Source organism: Carcharhinus amblyrhynchos, chromosome 23 (assembly GCF_965287045.1).
Source record: "Carcharhinus amblyrhynchos chromosome 23, sCarAmb.v2.hapA, whole genome shotgun sequence".
In the NCBI taxonomy this organism is placed as follows: Eukaryota; Metazoa; Chordata; class Chondrichthyes; order Carcharhiniformes; family Carcharhinidae; genus Carcharhinus; species Carcharhinus amblyrhynchos.
Window position 1 is genome coordinate 16,756,786 of NC_137346.1, and position 15,985 is coordinate 16,772,770.

The 15,985-nt window shown below is 39.0% G+C and overlaps 1 protein-coding gene across 1 annotated transcript in view; it reads left to right on the forward strand.

The window, feature by feature from the left end:
* Window positions 1-12,420, forward strand: part of LOC145357490 (carboxypeptidase D-like) — a 73,430-nt gene extending 61,010 nt beyond the window's left edge. The window contains exons 16-21 of the mRNA XM_080210862.1: window positions 3,066-3,161; window positions 5,070-5,134; window positions 6,162-6,293; window positions 6,837-7,022; window positions 10,639-10,741; window positions 11,300-12,420. Coding sequence (XP_080066988.1) covers window positions 3,066-3,161; window positions 5,070-5,134; window positions 6,162-6,293; window positions 6,837-7,022; window positions 10,639-10,741; window positions 11,300-11,526 — 809 coding nt within the window. The 3' untranslated portion in view covers window positions 11,527-12,420. The remainder of the gene's footprint in view (window positions 1-3,065; window positions 3,162-5,069; window positions 5,135-6,161; window positions 6,294-6,836; window positions 7,023-10,638; window positions 10,742-11,299) is intronic.
* The last annotated feature ends 3,565 nt before the right edge of the window (window positions 12,421-15,985 follow it).

Consider the following 15,985-nt stretch of genomic DNA (forward strand, 5'->3'; position numbering starts at 1 on the left):
GTCAGATTTGGAGGGACCTTTTGAGAGAATCCCAGGTCAAGGGTGAAGACTATAATTCCTCATGAGACAGTATTTCAGTGAGATCGGTTGACTCTTACTGATGTCTTGGGTTGTTGAGAGATCTGTAGTCTGTCTTTATCAAATCTGCCATTTTATTATTCAGTCTGATGTGTTTGACCACAGTTTGCCTGTTAATTTGCATGTTCACAGAACCATAGAATACCTATAGTGCAGAAAGAGACCATTTGACCCATTGAGAGTGTACTGATGGCAATCCTACCCATGCTCTATTCCCATAACCCCATGTACTTTGCTAATCTCCCTGATACCAAGTGACAATTATGCATGGTCAGTCAATCTAACAAATGCATCTTTGGACCATGGGAGGAAACTGGAGCACCTGGAAGAAACCCACTCATACATGGGGAGAATGTGCAGACTCCGCACAGTAAGTGACCAGAGGCTGGAATTGAACCTGGGACTCTGGCGCTGAGAGGCAGCAGTGTTGTGTTCCTCATATTAACCCTGAATGTTAAAGTTTAGGACAGATACTGTAAATTGTTTTATCATTCTGACCTTGTGAGGTTTATTTTTGTTCATTCAAAATGAATGGAATCTTGTGGCTATATTCACTAAGTGTCTTGAATCTCAGATTTTGTTTACTTTAAACAAAAAATTATTGTCTTCTAACCGATCTGACTGGAACCTTGGGGGGGTCTGGTCTAGAATCATAGCACATCGAAAGTAACTACAGCATGGACAGTGTAATTGGCATGCAAGTTATTGATTCTTGCAAGGTTATATTGCTGGCTGTTTCAACCACTTTCAGGAGATGAGAGAAAAATGTTAGTTAGGAAACCTGAAGAAAAGAATTTAAAAAGTCAAATCGAACGTCGTAAAATTCTGTGACTGGGCCATTGTTACACTAAGTGAAACAGGTATGGTTGCTCAGATTAAACTGCGCACGTGGCTCATATTTGTGCAGCTCTTAACTCTTCTAGATGCCATTGAATGCAGAGCCAGACGGTACTCCCGAGATGTATACACTGGAAGTTGCAGAAGTCCCTACAGTTCTACTAGTTTCCTGAAGTTTCTGTTCCCGGGTATCTTTTTTTCCCCTGTCTTCTACTAACCTTTTTAATGTTTCACTTACCTCTGCCTAGATATATAAAAGTAACTATTTGCCTTTTCTACAAAACCCCAAACCAAGAAGTGCAAAAAAAATCATAGAAGCATCTAGATGGAGTGGGATGTGCATAGAAGCCTGCCTCAAAGGCAAATATTATTTGATGTGGGTTTAGAAATGAAAAAAGAGCCCAAATGGAGATAATTTTGAAACATTAATGTTGTTTGAGAGGCTGGATGCACATAACGGTGATAACAGAGGGTGTGGAGGTGGAGAAAGATCACAAGATCGGTGGCGTTAGCAAATAGCCCTACCAGTAGAGTGAGGCTGGGACAATTAATACTTTCAGGACCAAGGTTTTTGTTAGGGAAGGATATCCAAGGTTATGGAGCATGAGAGGGCAAATGGAATTGAAATGCAAATGAGCCTTGATCTAATTGACCGGTGGAACAAGCTCAGGGGACGGCTGAATGGCCTACCATTGTTTGTTCCTTTTTTCTATGTAATGTTACATACCATTAGATACCCATAAGTTTAAAGTTATTGATTAGTGTCATAAGTAGGCTTATATTAACACTGCGATGAAGTTATACAGTCTAATGTAAAGGTCCTGTAGTCACACTGCAGCACCTGTTTAGGTACACTGAGGGAGAATTTAGCATGTCCAATTGCACCTAACCATAGGTTGAAGCAATTTTTTTTTGTATAAACCAATGTATTCACTCTTGGGTTGTTTCTTTAAAAGCTGTTTGTTTAAACTTGTGTCAAATTTGAATTGTTTTGCATGATAATCCTGGTAACATAACACTTAAAATGTTTGTTGTGTAGCCATATTACGCCCTGACCAGGGCAAGGTTTAACGTATCAGCCTCCTAAACTTAAATGTGAAAAACTCTGAGCCTGAACATTCAATATACAACTGGTCAGAGAGTGGGTAAAGGAGGAAGAGGCAACACCTTCCCCCTTTGCCCCAATAATAAATCAGGAAGTGGGAATGCAAAGAGAATAAATACATATAATTTTAAAAGCTACGAGTAAGATTTGGACAACATAATCTAATTTTTTTTTACACTGCTAAATGCATATTAGCATTTTCAGAATGAAATGGAGATCAAACACACTGCATCCTAATCAATGAACACTATGGCAAAATCTATCCATATGATTTTTGATATTCTTGTGAGATTGCATTCTTTAAAATAAACCACAAGATGACTTTGCTTGATATGTTTTTGTTCCAGTCATCTGCAGCTTGTTGCTACAAGGTTGAGTACCCTTTATATGAAGGCCTCTGGGCCAATTGCAGTTCGGATCTCAGATAATCCTGGTTTGCAGCTGCTTAAAGAACCTACATTACAATAGCCTAAACTATACAGTCTAATGTGAATAAAATGGCTAGAGAAGTCAAATGTATTATTGAATAATAAATACAGAGTACTTCTGATTTTCTTTGTGATGTGCTAACGTCAAAATTGCAAGGTAAACAGTGCAGATAAACAACTACGCTAAAAGTTGATCAGGTTCAAAAAAGTACAGTTCATTGAAGGGTTCGCTCTTCAGATCTACAGATAAAGGATACCTGGCTTGTTACCAGTGTTTGGTAACCAGACAAGTGTGCAGCTGATTGACTATATTCTTGGTTCATTGTTGAATGTAAGTAATAATAAACATCAGTGAGCTGCAAAGAGCAAAATGTGGTTGAAAATGGGAGGTCTGGTACCTTCTGCATTCTGAAAACATACAGTCAGTATTGTACAACATATTCATGAGTTGTAATTTGCAGAAAAAATTCATTGGGGTTATCCTTCCAGTGTTCCTTAACGTGAAGAATTTTTTTGTTCCATCACAAATGTTTTCTTCTTGAATTTTATAAAAATAGAAAAGTACCACATTCAGTACAGTGATCTGCACATGTGACATCCTCTCTTTTCTTCAACAGTGGCAAATGAGGAAACTCTGAAATATTTAGCAACTGTGTATTCTAACAATCACCCCAAAATGCACTTGGGCCATCCAGGTTGTCCCAATAACACCGGTAAGAACTTAAAATGAAATCCAGCACAGTGTGACCTGCGTAATTTTCTTTTGCACAAATGAAATACAAAATAAATGTAATAAGAGTGGAAATTAAGTCTTCACATATTTTGCAAGCCAAGGTCAAACTTTCAGATGACCGTTAGATTGTAGGACAAAGAGGTCTGACTGGGTCAGGTAGATATTTTTAACCTCAGAATCCTGGCTTGCTCTTTATCTCCGTAGACTATTTTTTTGACACTTTGTCTGGCCCCAAAAAGTGTTAACTATTCTTTATGTTGTTCGTGCCAATGATATGCCCTAAATCCAAATGAGAGTGGACTAGAAGAGACAATCTAATGCTGTAATTAAATTTACAGTATGAAAGGAAATTAAACAAAATGTCACTAAATGTGTGAAATCAATAATAGTTTAAAGTTTATTTATTAGGCTTACATTAACAGTGCAATGATGTGACTGTGAAAATCCCCTAGTCACCACACTCCAGTGCCCGTTCAGGTACACTGAGGGAGAACTTAGCATGGCCAATGCACCTAAGCAGCATGTCTTCCAGACTGTGGGAGGAAACCGGAGCACGTGGAGGAAATTCACACCAACACGGAGAGAACATGCAGACTCTGTGCAGACAGTGATCTAAGCCAAGAATTGAACTCTGCTCCCTGGCACTATGAGGCAGCAGTGCTAATCACTGTGTTACCATGCTGATAAATGCACTAAATAAACACACTGTAAACATTAGGGCATACACTATAAAGTACAGAATTTTATGAAATGTGCTAGTGATTTAAGACTAAATTCATAAAATTAACTAAAAACACATGCTGCAGATGTTGACAATAGAAACATTTGGATATTCTCCCTATGTCAAGTGGCATTTGTGAAGGAAAAGGAGTCATTTACCCTGTAACTCAAACTGGATTTTTTGCTCTGTGGTTCATCTCTAATAGTGCAGTGGAGGAGGTTACAAAATGTTTGGGAAAGATTATAAATTGTTAGTTTGAAAAATTACTACTTTCTCTTGTTTAAACTTGTGCTTTCATTCCCCTGCAGTCAAATTTTGAGCTTGTGTTAACAAATTAGGCTTAAAATCTAAAGTGCATCATCAGGTTCAAAAATTGGTAATTTTTTTGATAGTACCATTGTAGACTTTAACAGGAGATTGGGTATTTTTACTTAGTGTTGAGTATGATATTGTTTGCAGATAGACAAACCTGTGTGGATTTAAAATTTGATGTCTGTTGGCCAACATTGCTGTAATATGCTCCCCTGCTATGGGGAAGATTACAGTGTTTGCGCTACTGTGGGGAATACCGTTGCAGTCTTGTCCCCTCCGGTATTTGTAATATCATTTTGTCACAAACAAGTTCTCTAGATGAACTTGCTTACCCCAATTTTCCGTGTTGCATTGGTTGATTTACATGGAGTGTCATTAGTTTTCAGTCATTCTGTTGCTATGCACCAAGGGGAATGTAAATTGGCCACCCTGGTTTTGCTCCCTTAGGGGAATACTATAATTCTCCATGTGACAGAAGCAAGCTGGTTTCTTTTACGTCAGCTCTGAAAGTAGATCAGGAAAGTTGACAAAGGATTTAATATGAGCGCAATAGTACAAGATTAAGTTTTTAAATTTGGAAATAGGGAAACTAACCCCAATATGATCAAAGAGAACAGCCTTCTTGCAGTCAGATATAGGATGGTCAGCATTACCAAAATATACAGTATTTTTATATTTAAAATATTTTGTGGGCTGCTTGTTCAATTTAGTGCTCATTTCTAACCACTAAAATTATTTCTTAGTGCAATTTGAAAACTTTTATTTTAAAATACGATAAAAGAACCTGAGTGTTTTTTCCCAGTTGCTTCTGGCATTTGAAGTTTACATCATTTTAATAAGATTCATCTATTTCAGATGAAAGCATCCCTGGTGGTGTTATACGTGGCGCACAATGGCATGGTCACATGCACAGCATGAAGGTGAGCATGAGATAAGTGGTCATTATGAACACTAAGATCTTTCAATTGAGGTAAATATATCACTGAAAATCTGAAAAACATTGTGTTTCTTAAAGGCAACACTTGATTTGGTTCAGCAGAAGCAAGGGCTCTATGCCTTTCCTTTACTGCCCTCTTATGGCTTGTTTGAGAGTTGATGCAATCTTCATGATCAGATGAACTCTCCATAAAATGTACTGCATAATGCATTGTAAACTGTAAACCTTTTTGAAGCAATATGTTGAAGACTTCCTCAGCCATAAAAGACAACAATTTAAATCTCATCTGTGCCACTTCATCAGCTGGTTCTCTTACATTGTTGCCAACTGTGATTAAATGTATTCTTGGAGATTTCATCATGTGATTTATCCCCACATTCCAGCTGTTCATTGGCCGACACACCCATCCTTTCGACGCACTACGTTCCTACCCTAATGTGAAAGCAAAAAGATGCATGACCCAATTGGATGATGTTAGACTATCAGTCAAACAGCCATCCCGCACTCTTCTTCTCTCTTCTCCCCTCCCCTCCCCCTCACCCCAATTTTCAACATTTTTATATCTGGTAGAGAGAAATGTTCAAAGAAAGATTTTAAAAATGTATTTCTTCAATGCCCCCATGATTTCTCTTCGAGATTTGTACCCAAGTGTCCTGGAGATTGATTTCAATTCCTGGAAACTCCAGGCCAATCCTGGATGGTTGGCAACCCTATTCTCTTGTACTGTTGTGAAGGGAGAGAATGGTTTGCGTTCCCCAAGTAGGAATTGGGGTGTTGGCTAAAATTCCAAATGAAGTGAAACCAGCAACAAAAGGAAACTAAGTTCATACAATGTCAAGTTCAGTTTCTGTTGGTTTGAAAGTGAATGTCTGCCTCGTCTGTGGTAAAATTCTGTCCAAAGAGAAGTAACTGAGTGAAATTTATGTTTCAAATGAAACTATTACATTTTAATCACTTTACTAGCTCCCACTGTTGTGTCACTTGTTTTTTTTTAAATTCTGTCTTGTCAGGATTTTAGTGTTACCTATGGCCACTGTCCTGAGATCACAGTTTACACAGGCTGCTGTAACTTTCCACGCGCAAAAGAGCTTGCTACGATTTGGCGTGATAACAAGAAGTCTTTACTCAGTATGCTTGTTGAGGTACGTGTCATTATTAATATCTCACCATTATTAATATCTCACCAATGCCCAACCTGCCTGACAAATCAGTCCTGGACACTCAGACAGCTCGCAACTATTTGTTTCTTATTTGCTGGTCTAGTCTGCTTAGTCTTTGGCATCTTGGAGGTTTGGAAAATACTGCGTTTGGCCAATTGTCTTAATATTGGTTAAATCTCAAAACAGAACACCCCAGGTATGTTGCCGTTAGAAACTTGATCTCCTCAAATTAATAGGAAAATATAACTTGTGCTCCTGAGGTTAAGTGGTTCCACAAAGCAAAAGCTGTGGGCATCCCTGACTTGATATCGTGTCGGGACGTTATATTCTTTCAAAGTGCTTCACATAAAACATATCCACACTTTCAAATCAATAGAATCTAAGGTGATGGACAAAAGAGTGACAGATTAACACATCATTATGGAAAAGATTTTCCAATTACCTTGTTTCCAATTTTCCTAACTAAGGCTATTTTTAGTTATTTTATACTGATTTTTCTTTTTAATCTAATGTTGTTTCTCTCAGGTTCATAAAGGTTTACGTGGAATGGTGACTGATAAAGCTGGGAATCCAATTTCAAAAGCAGATATTATTCTGAATGAAGGTGTTAAAGTTCTGACTTCAGAGGCAGGCTATTTCCATGTTCTCCTGTCTCCAGGGCCACATCATATTGATGCACTTGCAGCAGGTTACCAACACCAGCGTAAACAGGTAGAAAATCCAAATACCTTCTTTCAATTATACAGCTGCTTAGCTTTACTCAGCTTGCTGTTAGACTACAGCTGTGTCTTTAGCAAGAGAGTCCCTATTACTAGTGAATTAAATGTTGAAGTGAACATCAACCACAACTTTAGGAAACTTTTAAATTTGACTTGTGCTGGAGTTAGCTACACCTAATACAAAGGCCATTCAGTGACCCACTTTGAGGCTTCAGTGTACAAGGGAGTCAGGTTCCTGACCTGATTTCTGAATGACCTTGTCTTTTCTATGTCAATGACGTTTAAAATACCTTCATATATTATACATGAGTTGGATCACCACATGTTAATACAGATGTTGGACAGCTGATTTGTGACGCCAACAGCGCAGGTTCAGTCCCCATACCAGCTGTGGTTATTCATGAAGGCCCCACCCTCTCAACCTTGCCCCTCAGCTGAGGTGTGGTGATCGTCAGGTTAAAATCACCACCAGTCAGTTCTTCGCCTCAAAGGGGAGAAAAGCCTGTAGTCATCTGGGACTATGGCAACATTACCTTTTATCTAGCACAGATGTTCAACATGCTGTTGAGATTTTTAAAACTTTTCAATATTGGATTTGTTCTGTTTCCAGAATTTTGGAAATGTATATTGTTGTACAAACACATGAAAAATCATTCAAAACAACCCAAATTTGTATGTATCTCCTTATACATACAGTGGGACAGTAGTTAGCACTGCTGCCTCACAGCGCCAGGACCCAGGTTCGATTCCTGGCTCGGGTCGCTGTCTGTGTGGAGTCTGCACGTTCTCCCCGTATCTGCATGTATTTCCTTCAGATGCTCTGGTTTCCTCCCAAAGTCTGAAAGACATGCTGGTTAGATGCATGGGCATGCTAAATTCCCCCTCAATGTATTCGGTACAGTTTCTTTTCACAGTAACTTCATTGCAGTGTTAATGTAAACCTTGCGACACTAATAAATTAACTTTAAAACTTATTTGTCCATCTTGAAAATATATTCGCCAATTTTGTTCTAACTTGTTTCTTTGTATTTTTTGGCCCCAACCTTCAGCTTAATGGCTTTACCAGGCCACACTGTATGACCCTGACAGTCAATACTCCTATTTGGCCAGACTTGCCCTGAGTTTTGCTCCTATAAATTTGGTGAAAACAGCACTTTTTTTCTTTAAAAAAAATCCAAAATGTTAAACACCAGTAACTCTGGGAATAATTGCTTCCAAAAGGCAGCCAATAACAGTGGTTCAGAACTGCACATTATGGTTTGATTAGAATTTGCTATTGGTTTTTAAGCTTATTCAGCTGAATAGATGGTGATGTGACACAATTCAGGCTCTTTTGGGTGGAAAGGCTATTGCATGCTTCTATATTGAACTTGAAATCAGAATTGCTCTTTAACTCTTTCGTAAATCGAAGTGGTGGAATATTAGCTGACATGTATTTGCAAATGGGAAAAGTGACTCATGACTGGCTAACATTTCACAATCTTTTTCCCTCCAACACGGTCAATTGTTTCTCCAATTTCTTTTAAATTTTAGTAATAACAAAACCAGCTGCACTCTTAGTCAAGCTGATCCAGTGCAGCCACAACACTGACATCTACCCAACAATGTGAAATATTGCCCAGCCATGTCCTGTGCATGAAAAGCAGGACAAATCCAAGCTGGCCAATTACTAACCCCTCAGTCTCCTCTCGATCATCGGTAAAAGTGACAGAATGTGCCCTTCCCTGCCCGTTGATCCTTTGTTTCGGTTTCACCATTGCTACAACTCCAGATTTCATTTCAGCCTTGGTCCAAAAATGGACAAAAGAGCTGAGTTCCACAGATGAGATGTGTGTGTCTGTTTGTCCTCGTCATCAAGGCAGCATTTGACTGAGTGTGGCATTGAGGAGCCCTAGAAAAATAAAAATTGATGGGACTTGGATAAAACTCCACTGGTTGGAGCCATACTGAGCACAGTGGCACGTGGTTGTGATTGTTCGAAGTCAACCATCTCTGCTGAAGTATGTCACTGCAGGAATTCTTCAGATTAGAGTTCCAGGCCCAACTATCTTTAGCTGCTTCATCAATGATCTTCTCTCCAATGTAAGGTCAGAACTGGGAATCTTTGCCGGTGATTGCATAGTGTTTAGTACCGTTTGCAACGCCTCACACTGAAATGAAGAAAAATGCTGCAAAACAGCAGGACTAGCAGCACCTGTGGAGAGAGAAACAGAGTTATGACTCTTCTTCACACCTATTCAGCAAGGTCTAGCAATTAGATTTGGGGTAATAAGTGGCAAGTAGCATTCATGCCACATAAATGTATCTCCAACAAGAGAGAATTTAACCATTTTTCCTTGACATACAATAACATGACCATCATTGAATTCTCCACCGTCAACACTGTCAATGTTACTATCGACCAAACACTGAACAGGTATATGAATACTTTGGCTGCAAGAAAAAGTAAGATGCTGCAATAATTAATTAACCTACTGACTACCCAAAGCCCGTTCACTATTCAGATTATCATGTGCAGTAATCACTAATCCACGCGATACCTTCGCAGTAGCTAAATGGAACTATCTGAGCCCTCCTCGGACTTTTGTTAGGGGGCAGGCTTTAATGGTGAGTTGTTGATTAAGATGTATCATAACCACAGTCCAAGTTCCCTGCAAGGCCCCAGTTGTGGTGATTTGCTGCATAAAGGCCTTGGATGCAAAGTTGGGAGTATGATGGAATACTCTCCAATTGCCTGAAAGAGTGCATCTCCGGCAACACTCGAGAATCTGCCTGCTGCAGTTGTAAATGTGCCTAGTTTGGGGGCGTTTAAGAGATCCGTGGATAGGTTTATGGACGAAAAGGGATTGGTTTAGGTTAGTGGGTCATTGTTTTGTAACTGGTCGGCGCAACATCGTGGGCCGAAGGGCCTGTTCTGCGCTGTTATGTTCTATGTTCTAATCCTGACAGCATCCAGAAAAAGAAGCCCATTTGATCATCACTCCCTCCATCGTTGGTGCACAGTGGAAGTAGTGTGTACCATGTAAAAAATGCACTGTAGTAACTCAACAAGGCTGCTACAACAGCATACCGTGACTTACCACCTAGAAGGACAAAGGCAGCAAACACATGGGAACATCACCAGAAAGATCCTCTTCAAACCACACACAGTTTGGCTTGGGATTAGATCACTGTGCCTTCACTGGGTCAAAACCCCTAGAACGCCCTCCCTAACAGCATCATAGGTATACCTTCAATGGTTCAAGTTGATACCACCTGCTTGAGAATAGGTATGGGATGTAGATGCTGGCCTTGCCAGTGAAGTTTTCATCTCAAGAGCAGAATTTATTTTTTAAAATTTGCTAGTTTGTCAAGATCTGAAAATTTGTATCTGAAACATTGAACTATCTTACACAGGCTCAGGAACCTTTCTTCTCAGTACAGTGATAGCTTTTCTTTTTAACTGGTCCTGATAAAATTAGTGCAGTCACAAATGAGCTCACAATTGCAAAATTCACAAACCCCACTTTGTTAGTGTATTCCATTTCTCTTTTAGGAAATATAGTTTGCAACCATTCTCCTGCTTCTGCTCGAAAGTAAGATATATTAATTACATTTTTGTTCCTTAGGTATTTGTGTCTTCGTACGAAGCTGCCACCTCTTTGATAATAGTTGTTGAGCTGGATAATAAATTGCTTGGCCTCCCCAGAGAACTGGTGGTGACGGCAGCAGGTAAGCAGTGGTATCATGAAGCATTATTTCAAATGGCTTGCATTAAGATTTCTATTAGCGATGAGCAATAGTTTAAAATTTGTTGAAAAACAGCAATTTGTGCTTCAATCAAAGTGATACGACGCATGTCTTACTGTTACTGCAAGATTAAAGAGTTAATCATGCTTGGGTGTTCATGATGTCCTTTTAGTTAACCACTTGAATTTCTTTGCAAACTCTTAAAAATGGAACAAATCAGTTTTGCCACTTGAGTTCATTGCAGAAATGTGGTAAAGCTGAAGCTAGCAATCCAGCTGTTACAGTTTTGACTTGTCTGCTGCTTAACTGTGTGTGCTTTCTCCTAGTTTAGCGTTATAATCCAATGGAATTTAATTTTCTATTAAACTCTAATTTAAACATTTAAATGCCATCAATTTCTACACACATTGCTATCCTTTTGCATGTTATCAACAGTAATGTCCATCACCAGTGCATGTACATATTGGACTCTGATATTATGGCTTGTGTAATGCTGCAGCATGGCGGAAATTAAACAAGGAATATCACCTTTTCCATTAGGTGCGACCATGTCAGCAATACTCGTTACAGCTTGCATTGTTTGGTGTGTTTGCTCCATCAAATCCAATCATCAAAAAGATGGCTTTCATCGTTTGAGGCAGCATAGAGATGAGTATGAAGATGAGATCCGAATGATGTCGATGGGTTCGAAAAAATCTCTCCTCAGCAGCGAGTTTCAGGATGAAACAGAGAGTGATGAAGACACTTTGTATGTTAACAAACATTAACATACCAAGCCAGCCCTGCTGGACTGGCAGTAATATTCATCTTTTTGCCAAGTAAAATGAACAAATAAGCATTAACCCTAATAGAGGATATGCCTGATCTACTGCACATTGGTGGAAATCTTGGAGTGATTTCTTAGTTGTCCCTTTGGAAAAATACAAGGAGGAAAAGCAACTTGCACCATCACTTGAGCATTGCACATACCCTGAACTGACTGCTGATCTTGTGCTGTGGTTAAAGGTCGACTACGTAAAGAATGTTGTTGTACCACATCTACCATCTGAGCCTCTGCCTGTCGTACTGAAAAATTGTGCCAATGTTGAAGGATGCAGTATACCTTTCTACTTTTTTTTAATAAAGAGGAAAAATGGTAATGCTGAATTCACTTTTCAAAAACAACTATTCATATTTCCTTTTGGGAACTTTACTATATTTTGTATAAACATAGTTTTGAAAAGAAATGGGATAAAGGGAAATCATGCAGTACTATTGCTGCGCCACTTGTATAGGTTGTACATGCTACTTTTAAAGGCCAGACAAATTTTTAGCAAAGGTATACTGCAACTTGATGTTGTGTACCAAAGTGACTGCTGTATGTCTTTTGCCTTCCCACCCACTCCCAAAAAAATGTATGACATCTTCAGTAATTTAAAGTCTGGGCTTTTCTTTTACTCTTCGCACCACTCATTTGTAGTTCACTCCATAAAAGATAACTAGCAAATATAATCAAAAATAGGAACAGACTAATATTGCTGGTATTTACATAATCCAAAAAAAGTAGTACAATAAGAAATTGGGTAATAATCATTACGGAAAAGTGTATTTTTTTTACATGAATGCAGTCTGAACAAACATCAGTAAACTTCATACACCTGAAAGCTAGACAGTTTTTGTGTGGGGGGGGGGGGGGGGTGTGTAAAATGGTGAGCAGGGGGTTACAGAGGGGGCTGGTGTAAAATGGTGAGCAGGAGGTTACAGGGGTGGGGTATAAAATGGTGAGCAAGGAGTTACAGAGAAGGTGTGTAAAATGGTGAGCAGGGGGTTACAGAATGGGCCGTGTAAAATGGTGAGCGGGGGGAGTATAAAATGGTGAGCAAGGCGTTGCAGAGGTGAGGGTGTAAAATGGTGAGCACGGGATTACAGGGGAGGGTGTAAAATGGTGAGCAGGAAGTTACAGAAAAGAAACAACCCAACTGGGCCATTTTTGAAAATGGTGTCTTCAATTTTGCCATGGGTGCCCCTTTTATTTCTGATTTTTTTTATGCACACTGGATCATTTTATAGTTGGAGAATTCTCAGTTGCAATTCCAAATGTTAGCAGAGAACTGAACATCTAATTTTAAAGGTGCTCTTTTATTATAAAAATTATGAAGTACTATTATTGAGGCAGTGAAGTTGCTTAAATTGAATCATGATGGTGGAGATGGCTACTGAAAAGTAAAATGAGAATTTATGGTCCTATTGTATGCTGTTTGAAGCATATTTTTTCATAGTTTTTATAATCTGAAACTTGGTGTAAATTTTTTGCAATATTCTGTAGAGATGCATTGAATGTGGGTGAAGGGTCATAGAATAACAAACTCTGTACAGATGTGTGAAAGTATGTTTGTGTGTGTTTTCAGTGTGTGCCACTGAATGTACACCTGAATTGCCTAAATACAGTATATGATGATCACCAGAAATACAGCATTGCCAAAAACACCTGATTCATATTGTTAGGTATTCGTCAGTTTATTACAAATGATGCACAGTACCTGGGTTTTTCCGCTCTATTGTGTTGGGAGAATTACTTCAAAACGTTAGTGTTGTCATTCATTCATTCGTACTTTTTTGCACAGGACTTTTTGTCAATATTGTGTATTTGATTATATACTGTGATGCCTTAAATTTTTCATATTGCTTTCATTTTGTGGTGATGTCACTGGATTTCAGTGAAAGGATTTGGCATCTAAAAATAAATGCTTTATCAAGCACGTTTGCGTTGTTTATGGTGATGTATTTGGCGTTTAAACCATGAACATCTGGTTAAACCACTAGTTATCCTCTTTCGATAAATTACTGAAGGAACAAGCAAAAGTGATAGATTATACAACAAGGCTGACTTACAATGGCTTTGGGTCAAAATTGGGGTTTGTTGAGTTAATGAATCATTATTATAGGGGTGGCACAGTGGTTAGCACTGCTGCCGCACAGATACAGGGGCCTGGGTTTGATTTCCAACTTGGGTCACTGTGTGGAGTTTGCACGTTCTCCCTGTGTCTGCGTGGGTTTTCTCCAGGTGCTCCAATTTCCTGCCACAGTCCGAAAGATGTGCTGGTTAGGTGAATTGACCGTGCTAAATTCTCCCTCAGTGTACCCATTACAGGCAGTAAGGGATTTTCACAATAACTTCAGTACAGTGTGAATGTGAGCATACTTATGACTAATAAATAAACTTTTTACTTTAGCAGCAGGTGTCAGTCAGAAAAAAATTCTCCCAATATGGAAATATCAAATAAATATGTTTTTTGTTTAAATAGTCGTCTGTCCTATAATTGGAACTACAGCCTTACAATGACTGAATTAATTACAATTTTTATTGCAAGGTATAGAATTTCTATCCAAATTTTGGAAAGAGAATTTTGCAACTACGTCCTTCATGATTTGTGTCAATGTTATATTAATCGTCAAATTATGTTTTATTGTGCAATATTTCTAGACCTAACTGCTGATCTTTCAGGAATCATTGGTGGCAGGGAGGGTCCCTGAGGACTGGAAAGTAGTTAATACAACACCATTGTTTAAGAAGGGAGGGAGGCAACAGACAGGAAATTATAGGCCGGTTAGCCTGACTTCAGTCATTGGCAAGAGTTTATTGGTTCTCCTTTTATTTAGATTTCCAGAAGGCCTTTGACAAGGTGCCACATAGGAGACTGTTAAATAAGCTAAGAGCCTATGGTGTTAAGGGTAAAATCCTGGCATGGATAGAGGATTGGCTCACTGGCAGAAGGCAAAGAGTTGGGATAAAGGGATGTTTTCGGAATGGTAGCCAGTGACTAGTGGTGTGCCTCAGGGGTCAGTGCTGAGACCACAACTTTTCACAATATACATTAACGAATTGGAAGAAGGAACTGAAGGCACTGTTTAAGTTTGCAGATGATACAAAGATACGTAGCGGGACAGGTAGTATTGAGGAAGCAGAGGGAGTTGCAGAAGGACTTGGACAGGCTAGGAGAGTGGGGAAAAAGTGGCAGATGGAATACAATGTAGAAAAGTGAGAGGTTATGCACTTTGGAAGAAGGAATAGAGGCATTGACTATTTTCTAAATGGGGAAATGCTTAGGAAATCAGAAGCACAAAGGGACTTGGGAGTCTGTTCAAGATTATCTTAAGTTTATCATGCAGATTCAGTCGGCAATTAGGAAGGCAAATGCAATGTTAGCATTCATGGACTAGAATACAAGAGCAGGATGTACTTCTGAGGCTGTATTAGGCTCTGGTCAGACCCCATTTGGAATATCATGAGCAGATTTCAGCCCTGTATCTAACGAAGGATGTGCTGGCCTTGGAAAGGCTCCAGAGGAGGTTCACAAGATTGATCCCTGGAATGAAGAGCTTGTCGTATGAGGAACGTTTGAGGACTCTGGGTCTGTACTCATTGGAGTTTAGAAGGGTGAGCGGGGGGAGTCGTACAGAAACTTGCAGGATACTGAGAGACCTGGATAGAGTGGACGTGGAGAGGATGTTTCCACATAGGAAAAACTAGAACTAGAGGGCACAACCTCAGGTTGAGGGGCCAATTCTTTAAAACAGAGATGAGAAGGAACTTCTTTAGTTATAGAATGATTTCTCTCTAAAATATGTTTGATCTACATGACTTTAATTTTCATGGAGTTATATTCATTTTTAAATACCGTCACATTTCACAATTTTAATGCAAAGCAACATTTTGATCATAAGTCTGAAAAAAATCTAAATTGATCAATTAACAAATTCAACACTAAATTCTTCAGCTTAAGCATAAACATTTGGAAATAGAAATATTAGTTTGCTTTATCTTTAATATTGGGAGATTAATGCTTTGTATCCTCCAATAAATTTATTGAAGTAAATTTTGCTTTTTATTGGCGAGCATTGCTTAAAATGTATGCACAAGACTAATTGTCGCAAGTAAACTGGACTCAATAGTATACTGGCCTTGTTAGATTTATGAACAGCTGTATTCAGCATGCATCAGGGAGAAACAGATTAACACGTGTTATTCTTGAAATTAACCTTTGGACCACAACAGATATGTTAAAGATGAAAAGGGAAAATTGGGTGGTGAGCATAATGGGTGGTCAATCTGCTGTTGCTTGTTCTGTTCTCCCCCTCACCACTGTCAAATTTGAACTTTGTTCCCCTTATCTGGTTTAAGCACTGTTCAGCTGCCAATGTTGTATTGAGCTGAACCACCTTACTGACACTTACAACGCTGAAGCT